The 16635-nt window shown below is 39.4% G+C and overlaps 2 protein-coding genes across 4 annotated transcripts in view; one reads left to right on the top strand and one right to left on the bottom strand.

The window, feature by feature from the left end:
• The window catches only part of LOC129559585 (aldo-keto reductase family 1 member C3), a 30561-nt gene extending 14659 nt beyond the window's left edge, over positions 1 to 15902 (bottom strand). Inside the window, exons 1-9 of one of the 3 annotated variants that reach the window (XM_055431504.2) lie at positions 15748 to 15902; positions 13501 to 13668; positions 12542 to 12658; positions 10916 to 10993; positions 10383 to 10505; positions 7920 to 8029; positions 6847 to 7012; positions 4411 to 4493; positions 1983 to 2278 (exon numbers count right to left, since the gene is read on the bottom strand). In XM_055431504.2, the coding sequence (XP_055287479.2) occupies positions 2236 to 2278; positions 4411 to 4493; positions 6847 to 7012; positions 7920 to 8029; positions 10383 to 10505; positions 10916 to 10993; positions 12542 to 12658; positions 13501 to 13668; positions 15748 to 15831 (972 nt within the window). In that variant the 5' untranslated portion in view covers positions 15832 to 15902 and the 3' untranslated portion in view covers positions 1983 to 2235. Of the gene's footprint in view, positions 1 to 1982; positions 2279 to 4410; positions 4494 to 6846; positions 7013 to 7919; positions 8030 to 10382; positions 10506 to 10915; positions 10994 to 12541; positions 12659 to 13500; positions 13669 to 15747 lie in introns of those variants that run through there. The other 2 variants (XM_055431508.2, XM_055431518.2) reach the window with 2 other exon arrangements.
• Positions 436 to 1872, top strand: LOC148775422 (Krueppel-like factor 2). Its single transcript, XM_088844003.1, has one exon. The coding sequence runs from the start codon at positions 964 to 966 to the stop codon at positions 1585 to 1587; it is 624 nt and encodes a 207-aa protein (XP_088700129.1). The 5' UTR covers positions 436 to 963; the 3' UTR covers positions 1588 to 1872.
• Positions 15903 to 16635: the final 733 nt, after the last annotated feature.

Raw genomic sequence — 16635 nt, 5'->3', positions numbered from 1 at the left:
TTGCCAACAAATGTCCCTATAGTCAAGGTTGGGTTTTTCCAGTACTCATGTATGGATGTGAGAATTGGACTATAAAGAAAGCTGAGCACTGAAGAATTGATGCTTTTGAACTGTGGTGTTGGAGAAGACTCTTGAGAGTCCCTTGGACTGCAAGGAGATCCAACCAGTCCATCCTAAAGGAAATCAGTCCTGAATTTTCATTGGAAGGACCGATGCTGAAGCTGAAACTCCAATACTTTGGCCACCTGATGTGAAGAGCTGACTCATTTGAAAAGACCCTGATGCTGGGAAAGACTGAAGGCAGGAGAAGGGAACGACAAAGGATGAGATGGTTGGATGGCATCACTGACTCAATGGACATGAGTTTAGGACTCCACAACTGAAGATCAGCTATTGGACAATAGCCAAAAGGCTTCAAGAGACTCTTACCTTGAAGCAATGGAAGAGCTTGAGGCGTTTTTCCAGGAACTCAATGACACATATGGGACAGAAACCTCAGCAGCACCAGAGGCAGAACTCTGCGCACTCCTGACTGCCCATGAAGAGGACAGCCAACAGGAGTCCATGCAGAACCAGAAACCCACAACTGAGGATCTAGTTCAGTTATCAGGCAACAGCAAAGAGGCTTCCATGACATCTTACTTTCCAACACTTGAGGACATTGAGGAGTTTCTCCAGGAGGTCAATGAGACATATAAAACAAGAAGCCTAGCTGTGCCAGAGTCAGAGTTATGTGTACCTCTGACTGCCCATGATGACGTCAGCCAAGAGGAGTCCCTGAAGAAGCAGGTGATGAATCTTTTGAGGCCCACAATGATGATTTATGCATGTTCTGTCATCCCTGGGACAGTTTTTGTCCATGTTAAAGTCTTACTTTGCCCCTTGGAAACCTAAAGTGACTTTCTTTTTGACTCCAAGGTGATCTCTTTTGATAAGAGAAACCCTGCAGCAGCATCCCAGTTGATGGATGTCACTGACACTCTGAAGACATTCATCACTGATTGTCAAGCAACAGCTGTTAATGCAAACAAGTTGACAATCCCCAGTGAGGGTAGCCAGATGAAGGCCCTCAATGATGACCAGAGCCTCTATGGAAGCCAGATGACCTTCAGTGGGGTCCAAACTACCTATCGGGGTCAGATAAAGAAACTCAATGATAAAGACACTCCCCACCGAGTCTATGTGATGCCACTTTGCTCAGCATCATTGCTATATCCTAGAATCCTGTATGTTGCCAGTTCTCATTTGATCCAAGGACAACCTGTAGAAATGCAGAAGTGGAATCCCAAGATTCAGAGGTGTCCATTGCAGAAGAGGCCTGACATTCTGAGGCCCTACATCTGCACCTATAACTGTGGGAAAGCCTATGCCAAATCTTCCCATCTGCGAATCCATGAGCACGTGCACACAGGAGAGAAGCCCTATAAATGTAACATGAATGGATGCACATGGGCATTCTCCCGTTCATCTGAGCTCAACAGGCACAAGAAAAGGCACACCAGGGAGCGGCCCTACCTGTGTACTATATGTGACAAAGACTTTGCCCGATCCGATCACTTAAAGCAGCATCAGAGAGTCCACAGATGAATTTCTCCCACGATGACAAACCCGGCAGCCTTTGAGGAAATGACTTGAACTGAAAGAGTCTCCCTGCTAAGACTTTGCTTGGCACCTAGCACTGTGCCAGCATATAGTAGATGCTTAATATTATTTGTAAATTTTAAGGTTTTCATTAATTTTTGTATAAATGTGATGTATAAAGAACATGTGTGTGCATTTCAGTAGAAAAAAAAAATAATAATATGTCTTTTCATGTAGAGCCCTCTGTCTCCAAAACTTACATCCCCAGTGCCTTGACTTCTAGAAGACAGAACAGTCATCAGAGTTTTCTGCATTATAGTTCTAAAATTTGGCTCAAATAAAATTTTCTATTTCTTTCTTAGATTGACTGATTCATTTTCAACAAAGGAAAATGCACCAAATTTATTAAATGGGTTAATCAGTTTATCTTTATTTTCTATCTTTTCCCTTTTATTTTTCAAAGTATTTTGTTATCAGGAAAAACTAGTACCCATATTTGAAATCTTGATTATTTCATAAAAAAGTTTTTAAAGAAAAACAAATTTTCCAAAGTTCAGACACTTCTTTTAAACACCTCAACCAAGTATAGAAATGCTCTTCACAACCCTAGAAGCAAGACGTTCAGGTAGAAGGCATGGTGGACAGCTCACCCAGTCAATATTCTTCAGAAAATGGATACTCAGGGTGACCAACACCCCTGAAAGAGAAGGAGGAGGATCGATTTATTAAATCTGTCTTGTTGTCTTAGAGAGGATTACTCTGTGGATACAGTCAGAATGGGCTCAAACTCAAAATCTATAAAACATGTCCTTCCTTCTCCCCCAACAAGCACACAACAGGTGTCTGCTCCATGTGCGCACTGCACCTGCATGTCCAATCCCAACATTCAAGTGTAACAGTTGCTCCACAGTGACTTATACAATATATAATTACATACAATTTATATGGGAGCACAAGACCTAGGGCTGACTATGGAGGTCATTTCAGACACAGGTGGAACTTTCGACTGTAAGTGATGAGAATAATCACAGTTAAGCAATACCTTGCTCTTTTTCATATAAATATTCAATGAAAAAATGTTGAGCATACCCAAAATACAGGATGCCTCCATTGAGGAATTACTATTAAACTGAAGAAATACCACATACACTTAAATAATCATACCTATAAATTGTGATTACTGTTTTCTTAGTTTATATGAAACACATTATTTATTCATTAGTATTACTGCTGTTATCTTTTCTTATGGCCTGATTTTTCTTTCTAACTTGGTCCTTTTCAACTCAATTCATTAAAGAGTGCATTCAGAGCAATTCTATGTGCCAAGAGTTGTGCTGTTGACATAAACCCGCAAGGATGAGTAAGTCTAGGCATTCACAGCATAATGAAGGAGAACACAGAACACACTCATAAGCTTTCGAGAACAGAAAAGATAACTGAAAGATAACATGAAAGATAACTTTCATTTATCATTATGTTTTTTCTCAGAATCATGGTACACTTATAAACATGTATATATGTACATATAAATATCTTCTTTATGAACAAGAAGGAGAGTTTTGATATCTTTAATTTAAAAATAAATATTCATTTTATCACTAATTTGTATTTACTTCTCTCTAAACTGTTTTCCAATATCTCTCTGTTTGATTAGCCCTCTTTCTCTTCAATCCTGACATCCTCCTGCGGTAATTAGGTAGCTGGAATCCTAGGTTTGTGACTAAGTCAAAACCAAGGAGGTAGGGGCTCCCCAGGGGATGGACACCTGCTGGACAAAGGCAGCCTTAGATGAAGTCTGGACTCAAGAAACTAGAGACCCAGATGATCTTACCAGGGTGTGTCTGCTAAGGACACAGCTGTCACTCTCTGGAGAGTCAGTTAAGCTCATGATCTACTGGCAATTCATTTGGTGACATTACAAAGATGAGAAAATGTGTTGTAACGGGGGGAAAGGGATTGATTTGGATGAAATGGATGGTGTCTTGATACAGTAAACACCCATTAGGGAGAAAAACCATCAGACACTAGGAGGAAGGGGCAGAAGCAGTCCCACTGTGACTACTCAGCAATAATGCCTGTTGGCCTTCGTGGGTCCCTCCTCCAAAAAACATCAGCAATACATTTACAATTGTGTTAGGATAAACATGGGGACTCCCAGGTGACTCACTGTTAAAGAATCCACTTGCCAATGCAGGAGAGGTTGAAAATGTGGGTTTGATCCCCGAGTTGGGAAGATCTTATCCCCTAGATAAGAAAATGACAACCCATTCCAATATTGTTGCTGGGAAATCCCATGGACAGAGGAGCCTGGAGGGCTACAGTTCCTGGGCCGCCAGGATTCAGACATAACTGATCATACACATACATTAGGATAAACACGAATGTAATCCAAGATGGATTCTTTATTACACAGTCCTTATTTATCATTTCCTCCTGATCCTAAAAGGATTTAAAGGTGAAATATTCATCTAGGTCCTTGAAAGAACAGTGGGCTGCAGGCACTGTGTTCTCTGTGTCTACTATGTCCCTTAGCCCTGAGAGGAGGTACACCAGGCACAGGGATTACAGGCACAATGTAGTGAATTCACCATAATGTCAAATCTGGGGATCTTACTTATGGGATGTCCTGGGGCTCAGTCACATTTCTGTTAGTGATAAATGGAGCCCTGGAGGAAACTTCTGCTCTGAGGTCTGCAGGAAGCCCCTGGTTTACTCCTATGCTGGAAATCAGGACATCCTTCCTAAAACTAAGTTTTAAGAAAGTTTATTCCTCTGCTGAGCTATATGCTAGGGAAAACAGTGTGTGTGTGATATATATAAGTCACTTACTGTTGAAAATCATAGTATCTTATATTACGATTGAGGCCATCGATTGCTTTCATGTCTTCTGGAGTCAGTTCAAAGTCAAACACCTGGAAGGAAGGAAGAATCCCATTAACCTCTCTTCCAAGGAGCTGGCCTCCCCCTGGGGACTGAAGGACTTCCAGCCGGATACAGACAAGAAGATGGGACAGGGAAGCGGTGTCTGTCCTCAGCTTCCAAGTGAACAAGACTGGGACCCTCTGCAGAGTTCTCACCTCTGCTTCCTACACCTTCTCCTTTTCTGTCCACCTTAAACAGATTATAGTGCATCAGTCTCTTATCTTTCTAAGTGAATTGAGACAGAAAATTAAAAAACATATCTTCCTTCAGAAACAAAGGGGCAGTTGGACAATTCAGACAAAATACCTGCATTTCACCATTCATTAAGCTGTTTTTCTCCTTCCCAACACCCCCTAAATATGATATAACTTTGAACTTAATAAGAATTGTAAGGAGGACCCCTTCCTCCAAAAACCAACCCAATAATCCCATATCAAACTTATTCATTATCTACGAACAAATCTAACCAAAAAGGATTATGTAAAGCTTTTAAGGAAAAAAGTTATGAAATGTGCTTAAAATATGAAAGCACACCTAAATAATTAGAAATTCATCTCATAATCATAGCATGGAAATCTCAATTTTGTAAAGAAATCAGTTTTCTTCAAACATTCTAGTGTTTCAATGCAACATGAACCTAAGACTTAAACATGTATTCTTTTGTGGGAGTTGGGAAAGCAATACCAAATTTACATCAAGGAATAGCTTAGTGAAAAGTAGCAAAGATCTCTTTAAGGAAGGAGAATGTACCATTCTGGAAAGCAAGACTTATTTTCCACTATAATAAGACAGTACAGAAAACTGAATAGTTAAATAGAAGAGAGGTCAGAAATGTTCTTATGGACACTTGATATATGACAGAGTTGACAACGAAAATCTGTAAAAAAATATGGACCTTTAGATTTACATTTAAATATATATATGTATATATATATATATATATATATATATATATATGTATATATATATATACACCTTTCCATATCTTATTAGAAAATCAGTCCCAGCTATATTACAGAATCAAGTTTAAATGGAAACAATTTTCAGGGGAAAATTTCCCTTCCCCTTGACTTGACCTGAGCTGTAACCTGCCTTGGACAGTGATATTTGCATTGGACTGTGATATTTCCCAGAAGTAGTGAGTCAGTTCTGAGTTCAGACATGAAGGAGATTTTTCCCCACTCACTGACTGGGGATCATAGCACCGTGCTGAGATGAAGACCAGGTTAGCTGACCACAGTCTAGCCAAACATATATGAAAAACTAGATGGAAAGGTGTGCAGGATCCTCTGACAAGAGCCACATTCACCTGCTAAAGCAAAACTGCCGAGCTGCTCTGCACTAAACTACAAATGCATGAGAGCCCAGCCAAGAGGACAACAGCTAAGCTGAGTGCAGGCTGATCATCAAACTATAGAATCAAGAGAAGCATAACTTATCTCTGTATTAAACCCTGAAACTGGGGAGAGTTTCCTGTACAGCTATGGCTAAGAGTATGATAATGGTCTCCTACACACAGATCAAAGACAACTCAGCAAAAATGGGCACAGTCTTGAATAGGAACTTTGCCACAGCAAAAACTCACAGAGATTAAATGTATAAAAATGAAGCTACATTACTATTCAGGGAAATGTAAAATAAAATCATGGTAATTTAGAGGTTCAAGATCACTGCTGTAACTTGTGTGTGCCCCAAATTTACCTGTTGGAAACCTCACCCCACTGTGATGGTGTTAGAAATGGGCCCTTGAAGAGTGATTAATTAGGTTATGATGGTGGGGCCCTCATGAATGAGATTTAAACAATATCATATTCATATAAGAGACTTAGGAGAGCTCTGTTGCCCCCTCCACCAAGTTAAGATACAAGGAGAAGACTGTGACCTGGAGGAGGGCCCTCACCTGACCACATGGGCACCCTGATCTCGAATCTCCACCTCTAGAACTGTGAGACTACAAATTTCAATTGTTTCTATGCCACACAATCTGTGGTGTTTGTTAGAACAGCCTAAATGATCTATGGGAATCACATAACGCAATTTTGTCAATTGAGAACAAAGAAAATGAGAGGTCATTTGCACAAGGTGACAGAATAAATGACTGATGTAATGCTGAAACAATAATCTCTGTTTTCTGTCTAACCTGAACCCTCTCCAGCCATGCCACCTCTCCCGTTGCCACATCAGGAGGAGAAAATCACCAGGAACACACACAACACATTCATGCATGGGGAAGAATAGGTAACTTGTCTTGATTCAAGGAAAATCTTGAGAGACAGACAAAGAATGACCCTCGTGAAGGATATTCCCTAGGAGTCCTCTGCCCACAGCCCCACTCATCATCACCTGCATGTTCTCTTTGATCCGTTTCTTGTTGAAACTCTTGGCCAGAACCACAACCCCACGTTGTACCTGGTAGCGAAGGGCAACCAGAGCTGGAGTTTGCTTGTGTTTTTTGGCAATGGCACAAAGAACCGGATCCTCCAAGAGAACAGGGTTGTTTGGGTTCACCCTGAAAGGAAATTCAGAAATGCTGAGGAGCTGAGACTAAGTACTCAGTTTCTAAGGAGGCTTCTCAAACAGACCAAGTAGGTTCACTCTAGACCAATGCTTCTCAAAGAGTGGTCCATGGACCAGCAGCATCAGCATCACCTGGGATCTTGCTAGAAATGCAAACTCCATGGCTTAACTGCAGACAAACTGAATCAGAAACTCAACTGTGGCACCTGGCAGTATGTGTTTACAAAGCTCTCCCAGGCATTTGATGCATGCTTGTGAGACCAGTACTGCCAATCTTGTGGAATTTTTTTCTGTTTTTACTTCTCAGTGGTTGTTTTTCTTTTATAATCACATCTCTAAAGTAAGTATAAGGACATGAAAAGAAAATGAGATGGAGAAGACCAGGAAATTTTTAAGTTTTCACTGTTCTCAAGTGTTGATAAAAATTAAGTAATCCAAAGATGAGAACGATTCATTCCATTGTTGTTTGCATTATGCAATACTCCTACAAATAAATGTTTACTAAAATGATTCAACTTGTTATTTTTTTATCATCATAGACCTGGGAGGTACTTAATATTATCCTGATTTTAGACATAAGGGAAGCTTGAAAAGTTTATTATTCATTAGTTAATAAATAAGTAAATCATGACTTAAGTTTATGTCTTAGTTCTCAACTATGGAATTATATATAAATTTATTGCAGACTTGCATTTTAACATTTTACAACAAGATACATGAAATGTAAAAATTGGCTGGGTAATGGATGGGAAGACAAAAGAGAAGGGTTTCGCCCATCTCTCTTCTCTTCTCCTGCCAAATGAGAGTTATCTCCAGAGCACTGTTACATTAGGATAAAAATATTTCTTCAAAAATTGAGTTTTAGAAAATCTCTTTGTTGTCTTCAGTAATGTTCATACCATTCTGATAATAGCTGGGATCCCAGAGCAGCATAAGCAACTAGGACAATATCATGTGACTTGCAGAACTCTAACAGTTTGCTCTGGTTGAGGTAAGGGTGACATTCCACCTATAGAATGGAAGATAGAAGAGTGTCAGTGTATATGAAAAGACAATATTAATATTACAAAGATTAAAAGTCTAAAAAATGCTAAAGAAAAAACTGTGTCACATCAAATTACAACTTAAACATTAACCTGAAGTCATGGTATTTTTTTAAAAAAGAAATTTTATTGCTGTCTCCTGAAAAGATAAAAACAAAAATAATGACATTCTTGAGAGGAAGCAACTCTAGGAACCAGATCTTGGTTGCCAAACACCACTGGACACCACCAGGACACATGCCTAATTCCAGACTGGGGACAGGAAAAGAACTGTCAGAATCATGGACATCAAACTGTGCCAGACAGCAAGAAATTGCTCAAAGACTTATGAACAAATGACTTAAGAACAAAAGAACCACTTTGATGGGGAGCCCACAGGTGACATTTGGGTAGACTTGAGCATCAGAAGGAATCACGAGTGAAAACAAGGATAGCACACAGAGTAAATAAAAATCCCTGAAGCCCTAGTGATGAGAAAGGTGGAAAGAACAAAAAAATATTTTCCTCCAGGATTGATGATTATTACAATAAATCCTTTCTTGAAACTGACAATTAGTGACAAGGAGATAAGTTTTACCCTGTCTTGTAGGAATAAGTGTGGAGGCTTCCCAGGTGGTCCTAGTTGTAAAGAACCTGCCTGCCAATGTGAGAGATGCAGGTTTGATCCCTGGGTCAGGAAGATCCCCTGGAGGAGGGAATGGCAACCCACTCCAATATTCTTGTCTGGAGAATCCTGTGGACAGAGGAACCTGGCAGGCTACAGTCCACAGGGTGGCAAAGAGTCAGACACGGCAGAGCACATGCACATGCATACTAATTGTCACAAAACAGCGATAAATACAGTGTATCTGTCAAAAGCTTGTCTAGATATTTTGGTAACAGAATGCTTCAGTGGTCATTCTAGGTGAAAAGACCTCGAGAAACGAGGCTCAATGTGACATGGCAACCACATGAGATACAGGTCAACAAAGTGTTATAGATCTTTATTTATTAAATATATAATACATAATAAATACATAAAATCAAATATATATATATATCCCCTGTTGTAATCTTAACTCTTCTAATATCTGAAATTTTTCATAATAAACAAATATGGGAAAAATTGATGTTAGAATCACATTAATATTTTAATTTCTAAAATTGAAAAAAATATATATAATTGATATATGTATATTTCTTGAATTATGTAAGCTACACTAAGCTTGCAAAGAATTCTGCTATAGGAGATTCTTTATCCTTGACTTCAAGTTGTACATTAAAGACATTATGATACATTTGAAATAAGACCATTTCACCAGGATAAAGATTACATGACATATATATCACATCTCAGTTATACATGTAGATAGGTCAAAATTAGAATTAAACAGTAGAGAGATGGTCACCAGGGGCTGGGAGGAAGGAGGAATCCAGATTTGCTAATCATGGGTGTGAAGTCTCAATTATACAAGATGAATAAATTCTAGATCTGCTGTACAACACTGTATAGTAAACAACACTGCATTGTACTGAATACTTAAACATTTTTTTATGAGATTAGATCTCATGTTAAGTTTTCTCACCACAATAAAGTAAAAATAGAACCAAAAAAGTAAGAGTGCAGAAACAGACATAGACAAGTGTGCTTAACCAGTTAATTTTATGATGGACATTGATGGGAGAACCAGTCCAAGACTAAATAAATGATCAGATGTGCTCTAAGCTAAGTAAATGTTCCTGCGTGAATATCTAGTTAGTATCATGATAAGTCTTTAACTTCATCCATCTGACTTGACAGACCTTCATCATCTCTAGGAAACTTTTCTGTACTGTGCTCCATGATGAAGACCAATGAATGCAGAGACACCAACATTAAGGATTTGGGCATCTAGACCCCACACAAACACTTAACACCTATCTCAGCTGATTTTTCCCTTTGTTATTTACTTCTCATTCTGTGTTTTCATGGTCTTCCTTCCTGTACACAGTTCCCTCTGAGGCACTTTCACATCAGATTAGTGATCACCGTTTCAGCTCAGGGAAAGGCTTCCTTCCTCTAAGTTCTGGGGGACTAGTCTAAATCCTTTCACCTCCATTACCTTCCCTCAATTCCTACCACAACTTAGCGGTAAGTTCTCCCCATATTTTCCACCCAGATTTTATCAAAGATACTGTTATGGATTCTATTCACACCATCCAGACAGAGGCTCTGCTCTCTGGAAACTTCTGTCCCCAAAGGTCAGATGAACAGGAGGGGAGGACAGACAGACAGACATCTGGTTCCAGTGCAAGAAGGAGGTTCTGAAGAGCAGGAGGGAGAGGAGCCGAGCTGCTTACCTGGTTGCACACGGGCTTGTACTTGAGCCCCGGCTTGTTCAGGATCTTCTCCAGCTGCTTGTGGTTGAAGTTGGACACCCCAATGGACTTGGTCAGCCCTGCGTCCTTACACTTCTCCAGGGCCTGGGAGGGAGGAGTGGTGAACAGTCACTTGGAATGATTGATAGATCAAGAATAAATGTTGGAAAAAAATCTGTAAAAAGTGTCTCATGTCAAGAATTAACGTTGATTTTAAGAAAGAAAAAAGAAGAGGGTCATGACACAAGAAGAATTACCATCTCTTCATTAGAAAAACCCCAGAGAAGACATATCACAAGGAAGGAAAGAGATGCCTGTCTTCACTGTCCCATATTCTCCTCCACTGTTCTTCTCTGTCAACATTTCAGCAATGATTCCTCCCCACAACCCCAGCATCCCAGCCCTTAGGTTCATGAACTGCTGATGGGCCACAGCCCATTCTCACAGGTGGAAGAAATGAAAGAAATTCCCCCTCTCCTGGCTCCTCCTTTGGGATTTCTTTTCCCCAGACTCACCTCCCAAGTGTGACAGAGATCCACCGAGTCAAATATCAGTTTTCCACTTTCATCTTTTGGAACAAATTTATTCCCTGGCTGGAATAGAAGCAGTCATTTTAGAGCTGTTACCAAATAATTTCTCCACATTTAGCTAGGCTGCCAGGCATGTCTAGACCAGGCACTAAACCTCTATGAAATAGGTAAAGCAGTATTCTAGATACCAATATTAAAAAAGTGATTTGCAAATGGAGTTATGAGCAATGTCTTCAGGAGGCAGACTCCCACTAATCTCTTACACCTAATATATCTTTTAATGAATATAATTTTCATACATTGTAATGGGGACTATCAGTGACTTATGTGACTTTTTTTTCTGCCCCTTATACTTTGCTCTTGGAAAATGCCTCTTTTGTGCTGGGAATGGCAGGAAGTTACATGGCTTTATGTCCAGATTAAAGATTGCAAATTTGACCTGGGCTAGATAATCAGACTTCCTTTTCCCTCTGAGCATCTGACAGGCTAGGACAGGCACATGAACCAGCAAGAGTCTGCTTAGGTGGATACGGAATGTAGAAGATCCAGACATGCTCTCAAATTTCATGAGTATTAACCTTGAGTTGCCCCAAGGCCATATTTGCCACCAATGGAATGTGTTCAGTAAAAATAAAGAGAACCAAGAGTAATGACAGGATAAGGGATTTTAAAAAAGGTTACATTACTGAAGAGTATTGCAAATCCTTAAATCTATCCATGCCTGGGATATGCCATCTACATAGTCAAATAGACTCTTCTGCATAGTATCCTTGAGTAGATTTCTGTAACTTAAAATCAAGAGTTATACGGAATACATTTATTTTGTTGTTGCTGTTGTTTTGTTTTGGCTACAGCTTGTCGGATCTTAGTTCTCAGAACAGTACTGAACTCCTTCCCTCAACTCGACTTGCCTCAGCAATAAAAGCATGGAATCCTAACCACTGGACTGCCAGGAAATTCCCATTGCAGTTCTTTTTTTTTTTTTAATTTGAGTTTTATTTATTTATTTTACTTTACAATATTGTATTGGTTTTGCCATACATTGACATGAATCCACCATGGGTGTACATGTGCAGTTCTTAACGGCTAGGTGCAGTCTATAATCCTCATCGTGAAGTCAGGCAACAGTGTAGGCAATGTCTCTCAACTCCCTCTAAAGGCTGGGAGGTTTAGACCCATCAAGGGGGAGCACCACCGAATCTGCTCCTCTTGAAAGAGTAAAAGGGGGAACAACTCAGACTGTTTTAGTGTGAGGCAGTGTCATTGTTCACCACTCTACCAAACTGTGTTCATGAAATCCCCAAGAGATTCAAAAGTTATAATCAGGGCTGTGTGCTAAAAATGCCCATTTATATTTTCTCAAGTTTTTGGGCAAAGCATATGAGATTATTGTTGAAAGCCTTTCTCTGGGAGGCATGTAACAGAATTAAGGATTCAAGGAAGCTCAGTAAAAAGATGATCAGAAATTATTACTTGAGGGATTCTACTCTAGTGTAATTATCTCTTCAGCCTACTAAGAAAATCTTAAGTCAACCATCCATCCAAGTTTATAAGCGCTCTGAGGAAAGGAAAAAAAATACATATGATTGAATACAAAAGCAGATTGCTAACCTTCAGAGGCACTGGAGAGTGAATAATATAGAGATCGACATAGTCCAGTTGAAGATTTTTCAGTGACTTTTCCAAAGCTGGTCGGACCAACTCTGGTAGAAGGGAGGTGCACCAAAGCTGCAGAGGTTAAACAAAGGAAGCTGTGTGAAATGAACACTGCAGCCAATTTTGTTTGTCTCATTTCACTCAATAATTAGATATTTTTTAATTGGTTAGAAATGGATGACCACTAAAAAAAAATGCCCCTTTTCTTCTAGAGTTCAATTTTAAGTCTAACCTATCCATGTAAACTTCATTATTTGAATTTATCATCACTCCACTGTTCACAAAAGAATGAAATGAATCAAGATATAAATAACCTTATCAAAAAATTACCAAGCCCAACATATGAATTATGTTTGAAAGAGTGTCAGAGGACAAACAGTCTAATTTCATCAAACAGTCAATCTTTTCAGAATTAATTAGTATTACATAACCTAGAGGAAGGTGCTTTGAACACATTAACATGTGCAGAACATAATTATACATACTTTGGCTAGATCTTGTATAATATACAAAGTGAAGCCCTAATGCTTTCTTACTGATGGAGCTGAGATCTGAGATTCAGAATGTGAAAAAATTTGAGAAAGTCTCCCAGATGATAAGGAAATTATAATCTAATCATACTTCTTTCTGTTTGATTCATTAGCCCATACTAAATCACACTGTTCTGTTAGGTTCAGAGAAGTAAAGTAATTCTAAATTAAAATTAAAATTTGAACACAGCAATGATGAAATAGCTATAACCACTCTCTATTTTGGGAGGGGAAAGAGAAGTAGATACTAGATTTAAGATGTAAATATGTGCAAAGAAAGCTATATCAATAAACAACATTCACCTAACTACTGATCCTATTACCTAATTGTCACCTTCACACAATCAATTGCACACATGCACACACACACACCGCACACAGCACCTTTGAAGTGTAGAATATGTCTTCTCTCTTCACAGTGCCATCTGCAATCTTGCTTCGAATGGCCTGGCCAACCTGCTCCTCATTTCGATACAAATGAGCACTGTCAACATGGCGGAACCCAACCTCTATAGCAAATTTGGTGGCCTCTAGGGCTTCACTCTTAGGAACCTACATGAGTAACAAAGGTAGAAGTTGAATATACACATGATTAAGAGATTGCTAAGGCACAAGACTGATCATCCCAAGAACCAACTTTTCTTCATGCATTTGGTTCATTCTGCAATTGTGTGGTGATAAACCCATGACAGTTTCCCTGAATGTTCCTGGTCAGTGATTAAATGGACACCCAGGAACCCTTCAACCCCAGGAGACCAGTGGTTGATCACAGGCATCAGAGGACCCAAGCCCACCTCCAGGTTCAGTGATTTGCTGATACAATCCAAAGGACTAAAAATAAAGTTGTAGTCATGTATACAAATTATACTGTGAGATGTCTGGGGCAAAATCAACTAAAGTCTGAGGGCATGGTAAAAGCATCAAAGGGCTTCCCTTGTGGCTCAGCTGGTAAAGATCCACCTGCAATGTGGGAGACCTGGGTTCAATCCCTGGATTGGGAAGATCTCCTGGAGAAGGGGAACACTACCCACTCCAGTATTCTGGCTTAGAGAATTCCATGGACTGTGCAGTCCTTGGGGTCACAAAGAGTTGAACACAACTAAGAGACTTTCACTTCAATTCACTTCAAAATCATCAAGAAACCAGGTGAAAGCTTTTGAGATCTCTGTCTACAAGTGAAGCCACACAGAATACATCTAAAACTATCTATTCAAGTTGTAAACAGTGAGGCTCTCATGTAACTATCCATTGTAAATGATTACCACAATTAAGCTACCAGAAGATCCATAACCTCACATAGGTTACTTTGTGTGTGGTGAGAACATTTAAGATTTATTATTATTAACTATAGTCACCATGCTGTACATCAGATCTCCAGCCTTATGCATCTTATAACTGAAGGTCTGTACCTTTAATCAACATCTTTCCATTCCTCAGAGCCTTGTCCTCAGTTTCTGAGCACTATGTCTCTACTCTCTGCTTCTATGAGTCAATTTTTTTAGATTCCACCTATAAAAGATCATTAAATATTCGTTCTCTGTGACTGGCTTATTTCATTTAATGTTCTCCAGGTTCATCTGTGTGGTTGCAAATGGTGAGATTAACTTTCCTTTTAAGGCTGACTAATATTGCATTTATGTTTCTATAATTCAGAATCTTTTATTTTCAAGGAGGTAGATGTTTGGTCTAACTTTCCTTTGTTGGGTCTCAGTCCTTGTTTTCCTTAAGATCACTTGCCTTGTGGGATGTATTAAGGAATGAACAAATGAGATTCAGTAATAATCTGGACCCTTCCCTCTCCTCACCACACTTTGCACTACAAGTAAACAAGCCCTGTCTTCTGTCTGAAAAATGTCTCTGAATATTTTCTTCTGTTTTATAAATTAGAAAAGTGAGACTCAAAGTTTCAGAACCAGTCCCTTGTCACAACTACATACTCTAAAGACAAGATGGACAGCAAACTTTCTGGCATCAGGTCTAGAGACGTGTCCACTAGCACCTCTTATGCCTGAGTATTGCAGACTATAGTAAAAAGACACTGAAAATCCCAAGAATTCAAAGCTGGATGTAAGATAGTAGCTTATCTGCTCAAATGATACTAAAGCTTCCATTAGGAGAAGTTTCCAAGCAGAAACAGAAGTACAAAGCAAAACACAGCTAGTGTGTCTTGCCCGGCACGGAGCAGGCACCCCACAGTAGAAAAGCAATTCTTTCCATTAGTTTTCAGTCACCTCATCTTCAGGAAATTTTACCTCAAATACTTCTCTGGGTCATGTCTTTTTGGAAAGAGGAAAGAGTTCTGGAATTAATGAAATATACAGAGAAACCTGGCCATTGCAATCTCCCTCAAAGCAAAGTAGCTGACAGTGTTCTCGACAGCCGAGTCTCACCTCTTCTGATAAGCTGGGAAAGAGACGGAAACTGGTGGGGAACCCAGAGAAATCTGCAAGTGAGCACAGCCTCAGACCCTGATGTAGAGCGGAGACTAGATGCTCTCTCCTGGTTAGTGGAACCATGTGATCCTCCCAGGGTCACACAGGAACTCAGTGCTTGACAAGCCAAGTCCCCTTCCACTCATGTCACATCCACTACTATTTATATTATATCTCAACTCCAAACCACTGCTCTTACCTCCTCAGGTGCATAGGTTCCAAATCCCAGGACAGGAATGAAGTGGCCATCATTAAGCTTCACCCTTTGGCCTTTGGGATCCATTGCTTGTTGCTCCTCTGAGTAAGCAGACTCTGATTTTTTTCTTCTGCCTTAAGAGGTTATATATAACAGGAAGTTAACAAGCCAGCTGCACTGTCCAGTGTTAGCAGATTACATGTAGGAGGAGGAGCATGATTAAACCAATACCTTTGGAGGTAGAAGAAAACTGAAGTCAGTTAACTTGTTTTATTTTTTTTTAATCAGTATAACCTTAAGTATCATACAATGATGAGATGGGCTAACAATTATTGACCATATGTTACATAGAAACTTCCACATAACAATCATTTCATTTTTCTGATTACGAAACCCAATCTTGATCCAACATCAACTGAAACAATTATCTTACAATACTAACACCCACACATATACAAATCATAAAGTTTAAAAGTGTTTAATATTATTAAGCATGTTTCAAAATGTAATCCCTTAATAAAGAATCAAAACATCAAATGAAAAAAAAATGCCTTTTTTCCTTTTTTTTTTTTAAATTTTAATTGGTGTCTAATTACTTTACAATATTGTATTGGTTTTGCCATACATTGACATGAATCTGCCCCAGGTGTATATGTGTTCCCCATCTTGAACCCCCCTCCCATTTCCCTCCCCATATCATCCCTCTGGGTCATCTCAGTGCACCAGCCCCGAGCATCCTGTATCATGCATTGAACCTGGACTGGCAATTCGTTTCACATATGATAATACACATGTTTCAATGCCATTCTCCCAAATCATCCCACCCTAGCCCTCTCCCACAGAGTTCAAAAGACTGTGCTATACATCTGTGTCTCTTTTGCTGTCTTGTAT

Source organism: Moschus berezovskii, chromosome 15 (genome assembly GCF_049115385.1).
Source record: "Moschus berezovskii isolate FMDL1 chromosome 15, NW_MosBer_1.0, whole genome shotgun sequence".
Taxonomy (NCBI): domain Eukaryota; kingdom Metazoa; phylum Chordata; class Mammalia; order Artiodactyla; family Moschidae; genus Moschus; species Moschus berezovskii.
The sequence above is the reverse complement of the archived record's forward strand: the minus strand, read 5'-3'. Positions and strand labels throughout refer to the sequence as shown.